At 49.3% G+C, this 20,177-nt stretch overlaps 8 protein-coding genes across 8 annotated transcripts; 4 read left to right on the top strand and 4 right to left on the bottom strand.

Annotated features, from left to right (window-relative positions):
- Positions 1-377: 377 nt before the first annotated feature.
- Positions 378-1,979, bottom strand: ARB_04505 (uncharacterized protein; the record flags this gene model as incomplete). Its single annotated transcript, XM_003017577.1, has 5 exons — positions 378-565; positions 627-883; positions 954-1,044; positions 1,121-1,602; positions 1,771-1,979. 5 exons carry the CDS (start codon positions 1,977-1,979, stop codon positions 378-380), a joined length of 1,227 nt encoding a protein of 408 aa, XP_003017623.1.
- A 744-nt stretch (positions 1,980-2,723) lies between these two features.
- On the top strand, positions 2,724-4,414 carry ARB_04504 (uncharacterized protein; the record flags this gene model as incomplete). The annotated part of the gene is made up of 2 exons (XM_003017576.1): positions 2,724-2,906; positions 2,981-4,414. 2 exons carry the CDS (start codon positions 2,724-2,726, stop codon positions 4,412-4,414), a joined length of 1,617 nt encoding a protein of 538 aa, XP_003017622.1.
- Positions 4,415-5,390: 976 nt separating this feature from the next.
- Positions 5,391-6,087, top strand: ARB_04503 (uncharacterized protein; the record flags this gene model as incomplete). Its single annotated transcript, XM_003017575.1, has 2 exons — positions 5,391-5,597; positions 5,638-6,087. The coding sequence occupies 2 exons, from the start codon at positions 5,391-5,393 to the stop codon at positions 6,085-6,087; spliced, it is 657 nt and encodes a 218-aa protein (XP_003017621.1).
- Positions 6,088-7,460: 1,373 nt separating this feature from the next.
- Positions 7,461-9,541, top strand: ARB_04502 (proline oxidase PrnD; the record flags this gene model as incomplete). The annotated part of the gene is made up of 2 exons (XM_003017574.1): positions 7,461-7,522; positions 7,714-9,541. 2 exons carry the CDS (start codon positions 7,461-7,463, stop codon positions 9,539-9,541), a joined length of 1,890 nt encoding a protein of 629 aa, XP_003017620.1.
- Positions 9,542-10,557: 1,016 nt separating this feature from the next.
- Positions 10,558-11,139, bottom strand: ARB_04501 (uncharacterized protein; the record flags this gene model as incomplete). The annotated part of the gene is made up of 1 exon (XM_003017573.1): positions 10,558-11,139. The coding sequence occupies one exon, from the start codon at positions 11,137-11,139 to the stop codon at positions 10,558-10,560; it is 582 nt and encodes a 193-aa protein (XP_003017619.1).
- Positions 11,140-12,746: 1,607 nt separating this feature from the next.
- On the top strand, positions 12,747-13,955 carry ARB_04500 (uncharacterized protein; the record flags this gene model as incomplete). The annotated part of the gene is made up of 2 exons (XM_003017572.1): positions 12,747-13,101; positions 13,174-13,955. 2 exons carry the CDS (start codon positions 12,747-12,749, stop codon positions 13,953-13,955), a joined length of 1,137 nt encoding a protein of 378 aa, XP_003017618.1.
- A 2,442-nt stretch (positions 13,956-16,397) lies between these two features.
- On the bottom strand, positions 16,398-18,218 carry ARB_04499 (uncharacterized protein; the record flags this gene model as incomplete). Its single annotated transcript, XM_003017571.1, has 1 exon — positions 16,398-18,218. The coding sequence occupies one exon, from the start codon at positions 18,216-18,218 to the stop codon at positions 16,398-16,400; it is 1,821 nt and encodes a 606-aa protein (XP_003017617.1).
- Positions 18,219-18,637: 419 nt separating this feature from the next.
- ARB_04498 (uncharacterized protein) lies at positions 18,638-19,455 on the bottom strand (the record flags this gene model as incomplete). Its single annotated transcript, XM_003017570.1, has 2 exons — positions 18,638-18,822; positions 18,903-19,455. 2 exons carry the CDS (start codon positions 19,453-19,455, stop codon positions 18,638-18,640), a joined length of 738 nt encoding a protein of 245 aa, XP_003017616.1.
- Positions 19,456-20,177: the final 722 nt, after the last annotated feature.

The raw sequence follows: 20,177 nt of genomic DNA, 5'->3' as shown, positions 1-20,177 counted from the left end.
CATTTACCGCTGACAATATCCTACTCTTTCTAAGGTGTTATGGGGCAGTGTTGTGATTTCAATGCCGGCGTTCAGGTAGAGCAAGGAATCCAAAGCAAGGGCGCTGGCATTAGTTGCGGTTAGGTCCACTGGCAGAATCAGTTAATTTCCATACGTTATTATCTTTCCAATACTGATACAGGATGAAGGCAAGTTTCAGCCGATTAATGCAATGTATTTCATACGATGAGTTGGTAACAACCTCCTATAACGTCTGGTATCTTTAAAAAATTATTATTATGATGTAGCACTTATATACCATCGACAATAACGATGCAAAAGTTCTCCGGTATGTCAGCAAATGGCAGGGGGATTTTAACGACTTTAGGTTGAAGATTTCATTTCTTAAGACCCCATTTTTGCGCGCTATCCTTGGAGGCTAACATATCGCTGACTTTGGGAGGGAGAACAAGGGCACTTCTGTCATTGCGTTTATAAAAGTCGACTAATATCTGTGCGGTTTTAACAGGCTGATCTTCATGGATAAAATGGCCAGCCTCAGGGAAAACTTGGAGTTGATATTTCCCTGTCATATCAAAGCATTAGTTTTTTAATACAGCAGAGTGTCAATGAAGTAAACTGCATACCCTGCATCTGTCCGATAATCAACTCCTTATCTAGTCTATCGGTTCCTGCCAAAAGAAGCAGTTTACCTCCACGAGCCTCTAGAAATTTCTTGCTGAGACCTGTGAACCAGTTTTCCCAAAAGGGTTTCGTCCTGGCAAGGTCTGTACGCCATTTCCAAGATGCGGCTACATGGGAGTCTATAGATGGTTCTTCGCGCAGAAGACCTTGGACTGATACTCGCGCGGAAGCTGTGTTGCGTATCGTGCGAGATCGAGTACTAGATCAACGTAAGAATTTGGGTTGAAGTAAATAAATAATATAACAGCATAAAGTGTCCAGAAACGTACTGCCATTCAATACCCGATGCTAGAGATGGAAAGCTTGACGGTCTGGTAGAAAGGTATGTCTCCATACTCTGAAGTGCATCGATTGCAGAACCTGAACAGCCATGGCCAAAAAGACGAGTTAGCTGCCTAAGAGTCCAAGAATGGGCTTTTCAATTCTATTAACGCACCCTCTACGACGTCAAGCACGGCATAAGCTAAAACATTCGAGCCTAGTTCTCCACTCTTCGCAACATGGGTAACCACAGCACCTCCGAGACTGTGACCAACTAGAACAAGTGGGGGAATAGAATCCCATTTTAGCTTTTCCTTGGTTTGCTTGACGATATATATAAGATCACGGCTTAGGGTTTCCAGTGTTAGGTCTTGTTCGTGTTTCTGCGAATCGGTTGAACTCTGTGTTGTAAGCCCGTGGCTTCTGGCATCTAATGATAAAATGCCAGCTGTTGGTAGAGCTCGTCTGATTTCGGCAGCACAAGCAGCAAACGATAGACCAGATGAGCCTGCTCCGTGATGCGTGACGAAAAGGGGGCCGGATTTGGTAGGGGAAGTGAAGTAGACGTGATGATTTATATGAAGTCCATCCATATCATCCTCAATGAAAAGTTCTGTTTCAAAGAAGTCATTCCATGGAGAAGCAACGAAATTTGACCTTGATCGTGCCCTTTGACCGAATAGTTAGAATTGGAAAAGACCTAGCAAAGCTTTTCTGACGGGTTACAGGTTGCAGGTATTATGATGTATACCTATTGGAGTATCCCATTGAAAGCATGCAAAGTCATGTAGTAACACATAGGGAAGGAAGTCAAATATAACGTACCCAGACCCACGCTCAAACAACTTCTGGCTCTGCGAGGGCACTATCGTACCCGTGGAGGAAGCCGACGACGCTGACGACGAATCGTCCTCATGATGATCATTATATACCTCAGGACCGGATCGGTTTTCAGTAATCTCATCAAATACTGGCACCTCAGGCGGCAGCTTTGCAAGCCGTGATTTGGCGAAAGACTTTTGGAGGTCGCTCATGGTATCTCGTCTCTGCCCAAAGGGGGAGGGGGTATCTCAAGCTGGTGGACAGGTATCACAGCCGCGCCGTTGGTGGAACAAAAGGGAGGGCAGATATCTCTTCCTTTATCAAACGTGTCTTAAATTGTCTATTCGGTATAACACAAGCCGTATTTCAACGTCTAATTCAACTTTATGCATTATCTTTCTTCAAAGCCGTCGTCGCTTCTCTGGCTCGAAGATGCGATGTTGTTCGCAGTTGAAACTAGTTTAGGTACCTAACGTATGTAATTTACACAACTTTAAATACAGCTAGTCCTAAAGGGGGTGATATATCACGTGATTATGTGACGTCACCGCCCGCCTGTGTTATTTCTGCCCGTCCAAAGCTTGGAAGGACGAAAAAGACGAGACGCCTGAAGGTTCTGCCTTTGCCACATGCGAGGAGAAAGCAAGTAAGATGCTATGCCGAACCAAGGCGGCAGATAGGCGGGCCTTATATGCGTATTGTGTCTCGTCTTGCTATCATGAAGTCAATCTTGTATGACCTGGACCCCGGCGGTGGTGGTATAAATACTAGTGGGCACAGCTCCTCTGCCAACTTGCTGCCAGCTTTGATCGTCTTTTTGACACCCCCAGAGAGCTCTTAATCGCTTTCAACGACCAGGGAACCGGCTTTACTTGGACAGCTCCCTGGAACTGTCCGCCCAATTATTCTGTATTCACTGGAATAAAGTTGTATGTGCTAAAAAAAAGCCATCGAGAATGTCACCCCTTTGGGGTTTACGGCACAACGGCCGAGAAGAAGGCCGGGAGGACGGGGATGAGGAAGAATATGTCGGCGAGACAGGTCGTCCTGATAACAGAAGAAGAGCTCAGGATGTGGACGAAAGGACACGGCTCTTGCCGGCTGAAGGAAACGGATACCTCCACCCAGACGATCCAGCGGTATGTTATAGATGAGCTCAACCTCGCGTGGATGTTGGTCAAGCTAACTCGTCATTCTTGTCATCTTGATTCAGGTATCGCCGTACAATTTATGGAGTGTCCGGGCCCTGAGAGGACTCACCCTGACGGTGTTATTCATATCACTTCTTTGGTGGATTCTGCTACTCATATCGATCTTCGTCAGCCCCCCTGGGATGAGCAACCGGGGATCCGGCTTCTTTGATTTCTCCTTCACCACTCTGACGATATCAAACTTGCTTATTGCATTGATATTCTTTGCCATCCCGTCCACGCCTATGACAATATGGGCTACCACCTTATCCATCCTGCTGAGCGTCAGCCTGTTTCTCATGCTTGGAGTCCCACGGCTTCGCGTTGAAGAAGGCTGGGTGGGCATTGCATCGGCAGCATGGGCAGTCATTATATCTCTCTATCTGGTAGCCCAGACTCGGTTGGTGGCCCAGGGTAAGAGGCAAGAAGAGGAACGGCTGACTGGCCGAGAGGAGACTCGCCGATCCCTCGCGGAATGGCTGGCCATCCTCGTTCAGATTATCGTTATGGCGGTTACCGTGCTTGTTGGCATCCTACTCATGTCCACGTTGAGTCTCCGCGCAAAGGACGCTACCCTGGAGGCCCCGGGGCAGAGGTATTATGTCGACAGCAACAAGTACCAAGTCCACCTTCACTGCATCGGTGGTGACCATTCAACCTTGAAAAACAGCAACGAGACGGTCGTTACTGTCCTCCTTGAAGGAGGTGAGTCACCAGTGGAATATACATTCCAAAAGTGGGTGGATGAAGCCTATCAACACGGTGTGATCAAACGATACTGCTACTGGGACCGCCCCGGCATCGCTTGGTCAGACAATGCACCGTCTCCTCACTCGGCAGGAATGTCGGCAGATGCCCTTTCAGAGGCACTGGCGATGGCCGATGAAGAAGGCCCGTGGGTTGTAGTGTCGGCCGGCGTCGGTGGCATCTACAGCCGCATCTTCGCCAGTCGACATCTTCGCGACATCCACGGTATCATGCTTATCGACACGCTCCATGAAGACCTGCTTCACAACCTGGGCAAGCCAGGCCGGGGGTTGATGCTCTGGATCTGGGGTATATTATCTCCACTTGGCATTGACAGGCTGGCCGGCGCAATCTTCAAGGGCCGGACTCGAGTAGACCGTGTCTGCGGCATGCGAGCCTATCAGGGAGGAAAGTTCATCAAGGCCGAGCTCCAGGAAAGCCTTGTTGCGGATTCCATCACCCGCAGCGAGATTTCGAGTGCACGACACATCCAGAGCCCATCCACCCCTCTGGTAGTCGTCAGTTCAGGCAAAGAGGTAAGACGAAGCCAGACCTGGGCTGATAAGCAGGAAGATTTGACCAAGATCACCAAGAATCTTGTTGCATGGGACGTTGTCAAGGGAGCACCGCATCAGGTCTGGGACACCCTTGACGGACGACGGACACTGGAGAAACGACTAGGAGAACTGGTGAAGCAGGCTAAACATTAAAAGCCTTTGATCTTGACCCTCTCGGTTGTCTTTTGATTCCCGTATGTGCCATGTTTTTTTTCAATCAGCCCCCTTTTTCGGAGCCATTTTCTTGACTTTCAACTTCTCGAAATTGTATGCACCGTGTGGAAGCCCTTTGCGCCCCGTCTTCTCGGAAAATTTGTATGATTCCATCTTCATAGCCTAGCTTGACTTGTAATGTTAACCGTCTGTCAAAAAAAAACATCGCAGGCAGTGCAGTGATATAAGTAATAATAGCATCGTTAAGCCCATGATTCCAAAAGGGGGCCGAAGCCTCCGAAGATACGATGGAAGGATGGATTCAATTCGACCCTAAAACATGGCCGAACTTCATCCGGCTAGAACGAGGATGGAATTTATTAATATTAATCACACTCAGCGCCAGCTAGCTCGCTCGCACCAAGCTCGCCGGCTGAGGAATCGGCCTGCTTCCCCGTAATCATTGCTGTGGAATCCTTGATAGCCCGAGATTTGTCATCCCGCCGATGGCGCAAGATGCCGATAGCTTGGCTGCTGGAGGCGTCCGTTTTGGCCCTGGCTGCCTATTTATTCGGCGGCCGTCGTCCTCAGCACTGGCTGCTGGGAGAGCGTTGAGCTGTTCATAAGGATCAAACCGCCGCTCTGACTGACCAAGATTGCCTTTGAAGCGTCTCGCTGCTCCCATCGCGTGCTCTCTCAGATTCACTTCCTTTCAATTTCTTTGACTTTCTTATCTGTCAAAGTCCGTCCCTGTCAAGATCTCAACCGCCAAGCGAGGCAAAACGGCGATCAAACGGCAAAGATCAAAATATCTTAAATATCTTCCGGGGACCAGCCAGGCCGGCCAGCCCAGCTAGCTAGCACAGAAAAACCACTTCTCCCTCTCCCTCCTCCCCGGTTGATGGCCTTTCCCCCAATATCCCTTCAGCGACTCCTGCAACGATTGTCGAGGCCCTTCTCTCTCAGTTCCGTCAAGATGACTGTCATTCCCGAGTCCCCTGCCGGTGGTTTGGCTGCAAAGCAGCAAGGTATCCCTCCGCATGCGCAAAAGGCCACCTTTGCTGCCGGCTGTTTCTGGGGCGTTGAACACATGTACCGTCGGCGGTTTGGCAACGGGAAGGGCCTCCTAGATGCCTCTGTTGGCTACTGCGGCGGGAATTCCAAGTTGCCAACCTACCGTCAAGTTTGTACGGGACAGACAGGCCGTAAGTCTACACCCATAGCCCTTTTTTTTTTTTTTCGGGCTTTCATCGGGAGATCATATTGATCACTGCCATTGCGCCGTTGGTGTTCGGGATAGGATTGCTGACCTTTGCTCTCTTGCTTGCCTTGCCATTGAAACAGATGCCGAAGCCGTCCAGGTGATATATGACCCGACAATTGTCTCGTACCAGCAGCTTGTCGAATTCTTCTACTCCATGCATGACCCAACCACCAAGAACAGACAGGGCGCTGATACTGGCACCCAGTACCGAAGTGCCGTGTTTGCTCATAACGAGGAACAGCTGAGGATCGCAAGGAGCGTAACGGACCAGGTCTCTAGGCGGTGGTGGAAGGCCCCAGTCACCACCGAGCTCAATCCCCCGGACCAGTGGCAGTGGTGGACTGCCGAAGCATACCATCAGCTATACCTGGAGAAGAATCCTACTGGATACGTGTGCCCAGCCCAGTAAGTCATCCTCCTTCTTCACCTATCGATATGATATCGTATAAAAATAGCCCTTGCTGACCGTCGCCTCACACACTCCAGCTTCGTGCGGGACTTCCCTCCTCTGGTTTCCGCGTGAGCTGAAACCAGAGACGATACCCGTTAATGAACAATAATGAGAAGCAATATCCTCCCCATATTTTTTTTTACCATCATATACCCAAGGAGAATTCAACGTCTCCTTCGTTTATTCTGTTTTTCTACACGCTGGCAGTGGTAGTTCCATCTTCAACCTCATAATACCACGGAACAGGACCTAAGCCAACTATCGAGTGTTTACCTTTCTGCATTGATTTTTATCCTCTTTCATCGAGTCCTCGGGCGGCGTTCTCTTATTTTTATTTTTATTTTTCTCGTTCATACTTGAGATATTAACTCCCGGGAATGCGTGTGGGCAAGTTGATACAACATTCACTTGCTCGATGAACACTCAATACTTCCTCGGGCCAGTCCTTCTGCCAGTGATATATTAAGTAGGTATCTTAGAGCTGCGGAAAAGAGAAAAAATTAGACCTCTTCATTGAGACTTTATCTTGTCAACTCTAGACTATCCATCCCCACCCCATTGAATTATACATATACATAGCTCTGCGAGCCTCGTACCAACGGTATCCGTAGACAAACGCCGTCAACCCTAAAGCAAAACAGCCACCAGATGATCGACACTCAAACAGCAACCGGGGCAATGCAGCTTCTTTCTTCCCTGGCATTGACCAATCGTAGGGGGCCACCGTTTCAGGAGAAAATATCCCCTGGGGCTGCAGGAGTCATGCAGTGGTCAACGAGATCGCCCCGGGTGCAGCAAAACTATGTACAAGGGCGTACGAGGGCCGATATCGATCTGGCTCGCCCTCCGTGCGCACCCAAGAGAGGCAGAGGTCAGCTGGTGTCCCTTTGGCTCTGTCCAGCCCGTACCAACCGTGGTTCGAGCACACTCTGGCGTCTAGATAAACCAAACAATAGCGTCATAAAGGCAACAAAAACGGGCCCCCTTTTTTGTTTTTCTTTTCTTATTAGCTGTAGGTAACTGCTCCCTGCTTAGCTCTCGGCCAGTTGAACCATGTCTCCGCATCGTCATCACAGCAGAAAAGTGTGGAGAAGCGTGGGAAGACAGGTAGGATACCTGGTTCGTGTCCTTGCCTTAACCACCGCTAAGTCCTGTGTCACTCGCCGGCCTGCTGGTGCATCGCTCGGCTTTGGCCATCCGGTGGGCGAAGCTTCGTCATGTAGAATGTACACGAAGGGGAGATATGACTTTATCTTTCCAGCCCTTTCCGGGCCTATCCTGCCTATCAGCTTGTGTCCTGAGCGAGCTTTCGTGTGATGTCTTCGTTATGGATGCTTGGATGGCGGCTTGTTTTGACAGCTGTGGAAGCGAGCGATGGCTGGCTGCGTGGACAGTGTGATGCTCTGCGTAACTAACTAGCTAAAAGGAGATGCCGGTCGTTCTGCATTGCATCTGGCTGTTATAAGGGATTAGATGGCTGGCGGTCATCTATATCACTCTATAACTAGCCTCTTTCCCCGGGTTTGCAGGGCGTTGTTACTGCTACTTCTCGTATACTTGACATAACCATCTTTGGACGAGCAGTGGCGGATTTAACTGTCTCTATTTCTACTACCTTGTTGACCCTCTTTTCTCCTCTTCACAAGCCACCCCTTCGACCATTAGATATATTTCCATCGACAGCGAGTTGTGTTGGCTATCATATTCATCTGAGAGAGATAATCTGCACCGAAGGATGGCCTCCGTCGGAGGGATTCCAGCCGTCAACGTTCTATGGAGTACAAAGCAACATCTATATTTCAGCTCTCGCACCGCACGTCTCATCATCGGCAGCCAATGCCGTCCTGCCCAACATATCCTACACTGGGCCAGATACCATCATGGCGACAAGTACGTAGGAGGCCATAGGGACAAGCTGCCCTCGCCGCCTCCCTCGACCGCCCTCGCTACGCCTGGGAGGCAGCGGACAGCGGCCTCTCTCTTCCAGCCACCAAGCCCGCCTCTCTCGAGCTTCCCCTCTTCTCAATGTCAGACTATGGCTTCCCCATTGTCAATGCTCTCTATATCCTCGATCACTCGCTCTCTGTTCACCACGGCAATGTCCTCTTCCCCCATTGTCTTGAAATCAGCAATGAAAGTCCTATCCTTCATAGCAGATTCAAGTTCACCCCTATTGAACCCTGATCGCAACTTTATATTGAATTATATCTTACGCAAAACCCTTTATACCCAGTTCTGCGCCGGGGAGAAACCGCATGAAGTCCAGCGCTGTATTGACGAGATAAAAAGAGTCGGGTTTTCAGGTGTCATTCTGGGGTATGCGAAAGAAGGTGTCCCTGATAAGAAAGAAGCCGCTGCAGTTCTTGACCTGGATAGCACGGAGGCTGACACCACAGAGAGTAACCAGAAGGTTGCAGAATATGAGGTCAACACCTGGCGAGAGGGGAACCTTCATACTGTAGATCTGGCCGGGGAAGGGGGGTTTGTCAACATCAAATTCACAGGAGCGGGAAGTGAAGCAATACAACATCTGGTACGTGGCGCCCCTCCGCCACCACACCTCTATGAAGCGATGCTTGAAATCTGTGAAAGGGCATTATCCCGGAATGTTCGCCTGTTGATCGACGCCGAACACCAAGCTGTTCAACCGACTATTGACTCCTGGGCCCTTGATTTACAGCGCAAGTATAACAGCCGCAGTGATAGCACTGCGGGCGAAAGGGCTGTGGTGTACAACACGTACCAGGCGTATCTCCGGTCAACTCCCAAAACGCTGTCTCAACACATGTCTATTGCACAGGACGAAGGGTTTGTGCTAGGCGTCAAATTGGTCCGGGGAGCATATCTGGGGGCCGAACCCAGACATTACATCTGGGACCACAAGCAAGAAACAGATACAGCATACGACGGCTTAGCTGATGCACTGATCAGGAGAGAGTACAACGAGGTGCTCACTCCATATGTCTCGACTGCCTCGCCAAAATCCCCTACCTCACCTCCCGTAACAGAGCCAGAATCCACCCCAAAACCTACCTTTCCAGAATTGGATCTGCTGGTTGCCTCACATAATCGGTACTCGATCAAGAAGGCACAGGATATCAGGAACCAGCAAAGTTATACGGGTCAGCCCCAGATTGGACTGATGTATGGCCAGATATATGGAATGGCTGATGAGCTTAGCTGCGAGCTCATCCACCGAGGCAAGATCTGCCATGAGGGGGAAGTTGTTGACACTTCAATGTTAGTGAAGCCAATGGTTTACAAAGCAGTTGTCTGGGGGTCGGTCCGAGACTGTATGAGGTATCTTGTCCGTCGAGGCCAGGAGAATATGGATGCAGCTTCGAGGACACTGGATACCAGACGAGCAATGGCAAAGGAACTAAGGAGGAGGATATTTGGAGCCTGGTTTTAGTTATGCGACCTCAACGGAGGTTCTTTTATCCATTTGATTGTTTATTGGGCACTTTTTATGTGAGTATCGTAGCAAATTTTGGGCGTTCATTTTTTTTGTATGTCTTTCTTCAATTTTCGCAAATATGAACTTGTGAGCAATTGATAGTTCATCGGATATGATGTCCAGCCCTACCTGCTATAGTAATTGCTGTCCTAGCATATTCGTAGGCTCGGTCAGTTGAGCCGGAGTATTCGGCTGTGAATTTCGAAGGTTTTGCCTGGGGTGAAGGGTATTGGAAGGCGTTTTCGGTATCACAGGGGTGTTGGCCAAAGTTGCTCGGAAATGATTTGAGCCATGCATCGTTTCAGGATACGGTTACCGTTGCAGCGGGGTCATCTGATGCGATTGAAATTGCGTGTGTATATCAGCAATACATATAATTTCCAGCACAAGCAGTTAAAGAGGGTAACTGTCTTTTTTTAAATCCGGAGGGATAACATTTGCAACAGGCCCCAAGCGAGAAGCCATTGCTCCCTATATTACTTCATACCTGCCAATGCGATGACTTGGGACAACTCTGGGGTACATCACTAGCTAGAAGCCAAGCCAGAGACCAAGCCGAAGCCGAGCATCCGGATAGGATCAGAAAGTTAAGGTATAATACTACTTATGCAAACTGCAGTCTGACAGAATATATCCTCCAAGGTTTTCTTGGGACCGGCCGGATGGCATTGGCGGAAGACGTCGGAGATCATTCACATTGGTATCACATAAAGTACGACCTAGGCCGCTGAGGCGGTTCGGTGTTTCCTAAAAGAAGCTGGCCATCATCAAGCAAGCAAGTTCAATAGTCAAAAATAAAATAGATTTTAATACGGTTTGGAGGGCTGTTTCACCACAAAAATTCGATATCACGTGATGTTTGTGTTCCCCCAGAAGGTTGGGCTTCCCAATTGGGTCTAGAGGAGGCGTAAGCTACATGCTTCATGCATAAAACTATATACATAGAGCCAGAGTTGGTAGATGTGATATCATCACCAGGAGCCGCCAACATGAGGACGATCGAAGCGTTGTTTCTCCTTCATCTCGCGGTAGTCGAGATAACCGAGCCACTTCTTGTCAACGATCTCTCTGAGGTCGAGACCATCTTCGGGCTCAAGAGTCTGCGCATTGACAGAGAGATAGCAAGATCTTAGCCCTTCATCCCAGCCATCCTCGTCGATCGTCCAGGCCTTTGTCTTGATCTTCTTTGGGCCTTCATCTCCTGCAGCGGCGGCGGCGGCGGCAGCAGCAGCAGCCTTCATGTCTGTTGTATCAGCTGGCTTGGTCGCCCACTCCTCGACATCCACCTCCTTAACCCTGCCCTTTCCTCCGAAGGAGAAACAGCGCACGCCACAAGTGGGACAGAAGTACCAGGTCGACCCCTCCTCGAGAATCTTGTAGGCAGTCAGGTCATTTTCCGGCTGAAGAGGAGAGAGCAGCAGGAAATCCTGCGGTGCTCTGGGCAGACGCATATGGAAGAGGCCGAACTTGAGACAGGCGGTGCAGTTGCACTTGTAGAAGTGGACGGAGGAGTAGCGGTCGACTTTGCCGTCAGGACTGATGGCGGGCGGCATGGTGATGTATGCCACATAGCGGATGAGGCCACAGCGACAGGACCCCCTGTAGGGCTCTCGGGTTGACGCTGCCATGATGATATGGGCTCTCTTTTATATATACGGAGTGCTGCGTTGCTTAGGGTTGTACGGCAGGAGGACCTTTGTCTGAGAGCTGCGTTGCTCCGAGCTGCTGCTGCTCTTCTTTTTATGTACGGAGTAGACGGACGAGACACAGAGAGACAGGCAGCCGCTCTTTGTTCGTCAGCTTCCCCGAACCCGAGCCTGAGCCTGAGCCTGAGCCTGCAGACGGGACTCAGCTCAGGCAGCCAACAGCATCCTTTGGCGCTGGGCCTACCCTGTCTCTCGCCTGAACCGTGCAGCTCCAGCTCCGGGGCCGCCCTCTGCTCTGCCACCTCTCGCCCACCCCACGGCCAATCTCTTTTCCAGCGTCGCAGGAGCAGAGATCGCCAGCATCGGACATTGGCCTCATCTCCCGAAGCCTGCTCTTCCCTGCTTCGCTCGCCCTTCTCTCGCCGTCCACTTTTTTTACCCCGTAAAAGTTGTTTATCCGCCGTTCTGACTAAGCAAAAGCAAACATGAGCTAGCGGACGCATGGCACCTTACCTAAGCAGCCACAGCCAATCAGCGTCCAGCGGCTTACCAAGGCGCTCTGCCCCCTGGCCCTGGTCTCGTGACCCAGGCTCCGCCCGAGCAACCTTTTTGTGTCTCAGAAAGAAAAAAGAGCCGAGCCTTTGGAGCCTTTTTTAGTTCTTCGCTCTTGCGCTCGCTCCTCGAGAGAACAACCTCCTCCTCCTCCTGCTCCTCCCCCCTGGCCCTCCCGTCGTTTATCACCATCCCCAAGTCCGCCCTCGAGAGGACGCTCGTTCACTCGCTTCCTGTCGACTTTCGAGGCCCGCGGCTCTGGACTCCCCGTCGTCGTCGTCTTTTCTTCTGGTCGCTCGCTCGCTCGTACTTGCTTTTTTTTCCCTCTTCTTTATTATACATATATATTCCAGTGGATCGTTACTCCTGCGCGACCCCGATCACTACCCGTGTTCTGTGCACCTATACTTGCCTCCGTACATAATTCATCATCATTATATATACAACATCAGCCCCCTAGGAGAGAGACACTGCCCAAGTATCTCACATTTTTTTTTCTTGTTGCTTTTCTTTTGGGGCTGTCTGATATATACTCCAGGAAAACTAGAAACTCTGCCTCTACACGGAGTTTTCGCCTAATCATAATATCCTTCCTTCTTTTTCTTTTCTTTCGTCCGCCGTTGAGCGTCGAGGGTTACGCAGGATGACTCGCTTCGTCACTTTTGCTCTCGCCGCTGCGCTCTCTGCACAGTCGGTGTTGGTTGCTGGTGCTTCCCAGAAGTGTAGCCCGACTCAGAAGTGCCCTAGTTCGGCGCCCTGTTGTTCATGTAAGTTGGCTCTGTCTGACACGCAATTATGAAACTCGAGGTATAATAACAAGACCTATGATGCTGACTGTGTGGGGGGGGGCCTTTTTCCCTCTTTGAATTTTTTGCGTAGTATACGGAGAATGTGGTTCTGGTGCCTACTGCTTGGGAGGATGTGATATGAAATCATCCTTCACCGTGGACTCGTGTGTCCCCATGCCGGCCTGCAAGAGTCAGACCTATAACTGGGACGACTTGAACAGTGTGGCTCCCAACACAAAGTACCTGGGTGATGCCAGCAAGGCGGATTGGGTCTCCAGCGGTGAGCCCAAGTCTGCCGGTGGTAATCTGTTGTTGACCATGGCTCCCAGCACCGTTGGTACCTTGCTCGGCCACAACCACTACATGTGGTATGGCAAGGCCTCCGCTAAGCTAAAGACCAGTAGGGGTCGTGGTGTGGTGACTGCTTTCATTTTGATGTCTGATGCAAAGGATGAGATTGATTTCGAGTTCATTGGAGCCGACCTGACTACTGCTCAAACCAACTACTACTACCAGGGCATCACCGATTGTAAGTTTTCTGCGTGACATGAGCCATCAACCTCGACTTAAAAAGACTAACATTTACTTTTCACCTGGTTAGATACTCATGGCAAGAACCAATCACTCTCTAATACTTTCGATGAGTATCATACCTATGAGATCGACTGGAAGCCAGAGAAAATTACCTGGAGCATTGACGGCCAAACCATTCGTACTCTCGAGCGTGATAGCACGATGAATGAAACCACTCACCAGTACAACTACCCTTCCACGCCCGCTCGTGTCCAACTCTCCCTCTGGCCGGCTGGTCTGTCCACCAACGGAGAGGGTACCATTGCCTGGGCTGGAGGCCTCGTTGACTGGAAGTCCGAAGACATTCAGAAGAACGGTTACTACTACGCACTTTTTGACTCTGTCACCATCGAGTGCTACGACCCTCCAAAGAGCGCCAAGGTCGAAGGTAGCAAGGCCTATGTCTACTCCGATGACAGCGGTACCGAAGGCTCCGTCAAGATCACTGACGACAGCACCATTCTTAAGTCGTTCCTCGGCAATGGCAAAGACAAAGACAAGGATTACCCAAGCCCTACCAAGGGAGGTTCCAGCCCACCACGGCCTACCGAAGTTGCTGTCATTCCCGGTCTCAGTGGTGCCGGTCCCGGCCTCGACGGCAAGCGACCAGGTGACGGCGAGAAAGGGAACAATGGTGGCAGCGGCGGTAACGGTGGCTCCAACCCTTCTGCTCCCCAACAGTCCGGCTTCACCCAGGGTCCTGTCGGCGGCGACGGCAACTCGAGCGGCGCCTCTGCTCCAGGAGACCAAGTCCTCCAAGGCTCACTATTTGCTGTTTTCATTGCCATCATGGCACTAGTAACTTTGTAATAACAGTCTCAGCTGTATATATACTCTGAGCCACCCCCCTTTTACCCTCCTCTTCTTGTTAATGCTTTTATGTCTCCCCCTTTTTTTCATCCTACTTCTATCGCGATCTTACCCTCTATTCCCCATTATACAAAGCCTCTCAGCGCATTTGGTCATGTTCACCTTTATTTTTCGATCTCCCCCACCTGCTCTCGCTGATCGCCTCAAGTAGAGCAACCCCTGTCTCCCTCTCTCTCGTCCTCTTCCTGGTTGATTGATGTATGATCTGGTCCATTTTTAGCCTCCTTAAACTAGTTAATGTGTTTTTGCTTATTTATAAACTATAAACCTTAAATTTCGCCCAACGTCTATCATGCATCAACTCCAAACATCCTTTCCAATATCAACCTTCTCTATGCATACTCTGGCGCAGGGGATCTTATTTTTGCAACTGGCTGTGGCTTGCTGTAAGCTTTCTTTACCGAACTCCTTGAAACTCTCGTATGTACGTGCTGGATATATGCATCCCTTAAGGCTGACAACGCTCTCCTATTCGCTGCATGTTACCGAGTAACCCCTATAACAAACAAGAGACTGCCATATAAAGGTCTCGGGATACTAAACGTGGCTGCCTTTTTGATGTTGTCCCGGTTGATACTTTGGGCCTGGCGTTCTTTGCTCTGAACGTGCTAGGAAATGTTTGCATAAGTGTGCCTGAGCCTTGGGTTGTTTTGACAGCCCCAGCCAGCTGTTTGCCTACTTGGGTTCATTTTACTTACTCACTATGCAAAAAGCAACAGGATAAACTAGATCGCTCAGGCTATTCCTTCTAGACAATTTTGCCTAGAATGTAATGCTAGTTTTTCTCCCTTATGGGTGATATCAATTAGCTATACTCTTTTTTTTTTCCCTCCAATCTAAGAAACCAAGTACTTCCCACTGGATTGCTACCTTCCTACATACCCAGCCAGCTTTAAAATACCCATAATCTCAAGACGAGAAGCAATCTATCTCTCTTTATGATTTTTGCTCTATCATTTTCCTCCCTGGATTGAGGCTGAGCGAAATTCCCACCTAACTTCACTCCCACTTTACCCTTCCCTCTATGGATTTGGCATATGTCAATCAAAGGCCATCTTAAGTATCTGTTCAAGCAAACAGCTTCCTAGCCTATGTTAAAATCACTGGCTAGTTAGTACGATGAAGGATAGGGCATTTTTATCCTTGTGGCCCTTGTTCCGGTCCTTATTTCTCATTTAGTTTTCAGTCTAGCCAGAACATGTGTTGCGCCGGCTAGTAAAACAGTATAATTTGATATTAGTTCTATCTTACCTATCCATCACATACTTACTACTTACTGATCTGCTCACATGCCAACTTCAAAACAAGAACAATTTAGTTGCAGTTCTTGAGTCCTAGTAAGTTACCTATGTCTGCTAGCTAGGGATATGTAAGGAAATGCTAAGATTTATATTTACGTTAGTAAGGGAGTAGCTACAACGAGCTAGGACTGGACGAAAAGCACACCAATTCAGAGCAACAGTGCCACCAGGGGCTTTGTAGCTCTCATAAACCAACACCATATACATCTACAGTATGGCCTTATCTCTTTAAATCAAAAGGTTTTAATCCAAATTAATGAGCCCACATAAAGATACAGTCTCAAGTACAATGTGTCGATATTATATGATCAGATACCTCTGCCAGTGCCAAGGGGTTTTCCTCCATTCATTTTGTACTCGCGTTTTCCAGCAACTCATTCGAATCAATGACCCGCAGGAACGAGCCCGCTATGATATCCCATTTGACGATCTCCTCCACTGTGCTCCAACGGACCATAGTATTATTGGCTACGATTTTAGAAACCATACCTGCATTGATTGTCGTATAAGGCTCGAGAGGTGGTTTAGAAACGACGGTATTATATTGTGAAGTGGATGGGTGGCACAGGGACATACGGATGGTGGTATTTTGATATTTATCCTTTGGGAGGAGCTTTGTGTCTGTTCTTTTTTCGACTCCTGGCTATTATGCTATCGTGGTCCTTCGTGTGGCTTGTTTATTAAATAAAGCCTAGAGAAAGTTTGTATTTGATCTGGGAGGATGGTTGCATGTTATTCGAGAAACCGGCGGTTGACATTCCAATTGTTTTATCAGGTACCTAATTGCTATGGGCGACCCTTGGGGGCGGCTAAAAAGGGACTTCCAGTCCACCCACTGACACTACGAGTGGATAGACAAAGGCAGAATCTCATGAGAATATGGCTCGTATTACTCTCAGGTATATAGACTGTGTCTAGTAATGGTCTTGGGAATCGAACATTAGAAGCAGAAAAAGTAGTCTACAAACAACCATTAAACCGCTCCAATGTGAAGGACGAAATCTTAGGAACTCAGGAATGACGGCACAAAAGAAAGCTTATAGAAGAAGACCGAAAGAGATGTAAAATAGCAGAAAGTCTATCAATGATTGCCACAACCACAATCTGATCGTCCTTGATGGACGGGGTTCTCATCAGGGCCTCTATTTCTTAGACGACGCTTGAAGTCTCCGTGATAGGTATCAAGCTGGTCGACAATCACATTCTTGTCAAGCGGCTTGCCCATCCAAGAGTAGTCGGATGCAGATTCTTCACTGCTAGTTGAGGGTTTAGTCTTAACACCCTTCAACTTTTTAGTGATAGCATCTAGGTCAAGATCAAGGTAGGTAGCGATGAATCCGCCCACTTCAGTGTTTTCGTGGTTACCAACCAGTGGGAGAGCGTCGTGAGGAGACGAAGCAAAGATGCTAACATCAGCGGCAGAATGGCCGTGGGTGCTCCAGCCTATCTGGGCTCTGCGACTTACAAGGTCGGCAAAAAGGTATGCAGCAGGTCTGCCGGTGTTATCGATAAGACGATCGATTTCCTCGTCAGTGGTGTCGACGATTCCTAGAGCAGGCTTGATGAATTTCTCGCGAATATGCTTGCGCTTTTCCTCTCGGGATTGGCCATGACCTTGTCCTTCTAGGTAGGCGTTCAACTTGGGCTCGAGGTACTCAGAGGAATGAGTAGCATTAGCAAGAGCATCGGGAAGCCAGAGGTACTCTGGGTATGATTCATGGAGCTGTCTTGCAGCGGCCAGACCGCCGGTTTCGTGGTCGGATGTACTGACGAGAACACCAGGGGTAGAGTCGTTTTCAAGGAATTCTAGAACAGCTGCAAAGGCCTTATCGTATGCCAAAACCTCATGGACCTGAGCAGCTGGGTCGTTACCATGGCCAGCATGATCAATTCTCGAGCCCTCAATCATGATGAAGAAACCATGCTCGCTATTCTTGGTGGCATCGCTAAGTGCCTTGAGGGCAGTTTTAGTCATCTCCTCTAGAGATGGGAACTCCTTTTCTCGGTATCGTCGATCGATTTCATAAGGAATGTCAGTTGGGGCCAGGAGACCTAGCAACGGCAGTTTGGCAGCTTCGCCTTTCTTCAGAGCATCGAATCCTTTGCGGTCATCAAAGTAATGGAAGCCTTTGGACTGCGCAAGCTTGACCAAATCCTTGTCATCGGCACGACAAGACCCAGAGGTAGAGTTGGGCAGGAAGTGGCATCTACCTCCACCCATCATAAGATCAACCTGTACACCGAGAGGGTATTCACCAAGCTGATGTTCAGCAATCAAATCTTCATAGCCACGAATGTTCACATGGGAAGAGAAGCAGGCAGGAGTGGCATCGGTGATTCGTGTAGTGACGACCAAACCGGTCATGTAACCTGCTGCCTTAGCAGCTTCCAAGACGGTTCCACAGGGCGAGTGGTCAGGAAGAACCGATATGGCACCGTTATAACTCTTCTTTCCACATGCGAAGGCGGTGGCTCCGGCAGCTGAGTCTGTCACCAGGCTGCTGGAAGACCTCGTTCTGGATGATCCGATATGGTGTTTGTCCAGGGTCAGGATATCGTCTATAGGAAGCTTGTCAACATGCTGCCTGAAAGAGCGAGTCATAGACAAGCTTGTAGGCCCCATTCCATCGGATACCATGAATATCATGTTCCGTTTCCCAGTGTGCCTAGCTCTATGGGGGTCTTGGGGCAAGGAATGGTCATGCTGGTAGACGATTGCAAGGACGATAACGGCAGCAGTAGCGACGAGAGCCCAAGTAAAGAGTCCAACTTGACGCCAGAAGTTAGGGCTACGACGGGAATCATCGTTGATAGTACGGCTGACCCGCTCCCCGGTCAGAAGGGTAGACTCTTCATCGTTTCGGTCCGTGTCGTTCGATGGGCGAGGGTCGTTGGACGCCATCGTTGTATGGGCCAACGCGGGCCTGAGTATAAGTGCGCGTGAAGAACGAAAGGCTCACCGAGGCTCTCACATATGATACGGTGATATGAAGGACGGCGTGGTTGTCCTGTACCCGGTACTTCGTGCACTCTGTTGCAGCCTCCGAGATGCCAAAAGCTGGGGAATCGAAGTCCCGTCGCGATCTGGTCACGTGAAAGGTACCACACATGACCCGCAGGAAGCGCCGGCTCAAACTCACTACGGAGCTTGCCAGGGGGAGATCCAACACTCGAGTCTGCGTAATCAGCGGGCCAGGAGACGATGATTTACAGGACACGTTATTCATGCTCAATGCTTAATATATATAGTACATAGCGTATATTACAAGGTTACTAGAAGGAAATATGGCCGCCGAGGGTACCGAGTAACAACTGACCTCTCTATCCAATAGGTAGCAAGGCGGCTGCAACTTCTTGAACACCTCTCTCTGTTGCCAGCAGATTGAACTGCGCAGCGGCATTCCTAGTATCCTGAACCTCAACCCTTATGCCTAATTCATTGATATGTCTCCTAGTCTCGGGCGAGATGGGGCGCATCGTGGGACCCAGCCCAAGAATCAGCAGATCTAAACGTAAAGTTAGCACGCCATACAGTAGCCATTTCCAAAGGAGATGTATAGACGTCTGGTACTCAATCAACACATACCAGGTTTAGGCCATAAAAGACGCAGAGCACCCCAAGCACCCTCCGGCACCTCCCACTGGCCCTTCTCATTAACAAAGCTCCTCTCCTTGCCAGCCGCAGCCTCCCACGGTTTCCAAACAAACGCCTCTCCATCAACCAGTAAACACCCATTCCCATCCGCAATCCGCACGCCATTATTCAGTTGAAATCCATCATGGTGGCATGCGTCAATGGCTGTTGCAGGGACCGCTGCACCGGATAGGATGTTCAGTGAGTTAAGATCCGTCATGTGTTGCGCATCTGTTCCTTCAGGTGGTGGACCGCGGTAGTTTGATTTGGGCTTCAGATCTGCTGATGATAGTGTTGTACGGCGTGAACGGGGTTGGGTGCGGACGTTGGGGTCAGGATTGCTTTTGTCGCTGGTGTAGGTGCGGACGCCGGCGGGTGTGGGTTTGAGAAGGCATCGAGATATTTTTGGTTTGAGGGAGGCGTACGACGGCTGAGATGAGGTAGAAATGCTCTTTGAAATAGAGCTTCGGAGAGAGCGGAGGAGTAATGTTGATGGCGGATGCATGATGGCTGACCTGGAGTTGCCGGGCTCAAAAAGACGAGAGTCGAGACGTTGTAGATTTGAAGTCGCTTTTCGGCTTTTTTTATTTTTGATCAAGCAATGAAAGTCTTGGCATTCTTTCACAGCTTAAGTTGAGTTATGCAAACGAACTTTGTAGTTTTTTATCGGTTCCACAGCACATTTGCAAATTGGTTATCTCAATAACAATGCTTTTTTAACCATATTCTATATAAGGTAGCCCGTAACCAGCCCCTCGGCGACCACTGAGAAGACGCTCGCCGTTGTTTCTAATTTTTCCTACCCTGCCTCGCCTTTTATTTTTGGTTTTACCAGCCCGGGAAAAGGGGAACGAAGAAACACCCAGTCAGTCCTCGAAGAGAAGGGAAAAAAGACGAAAAGAAATGATAGATAAAATAATAAAAGAGACATTACCATTAATAACGCAATTAGGCCGCCCGAAGGAGAAGTAGGAACATAGAAGGTGCGGTTGTTAATAGGGAATGGAGGAATTGAATGGCAAAGAGTTATAAAAGACATAGTGGAGAAGGGGTGTATAATAGCGTGCGTGGTAGAAAATCGAGGACTAGGAAATAAAAGGGAAGAGAAACGGAACGTATGGGGAGTTAAATAAGGATGCTTGCAAATAAACCGCTTTGCGCCATAGGAAACCCATGTCTTGTAAACTGCTAACGCCAGGAAATGATATCAATTCTCAATGCCTCCAG

This window comes from Trichophyton benhamiae (genome assembly GCF_000151125.1).
Source record: "Trichophyton benhamiae CBS 112371 chromosome Unknown contig01293.0, whole genome shotgun sequence".
Lineage (NCBI taxonomy): Eukaryota > Fungi > Ascomycota > Eurotiomycetes > Onygenales > Arthrodermataceae > Trichophyton > Trichophyton benhamiae.
Note: the sequence above shows the minus strand (reverse complement) of the source record. Positions and strands in the feature narration are given on the sequence as shown.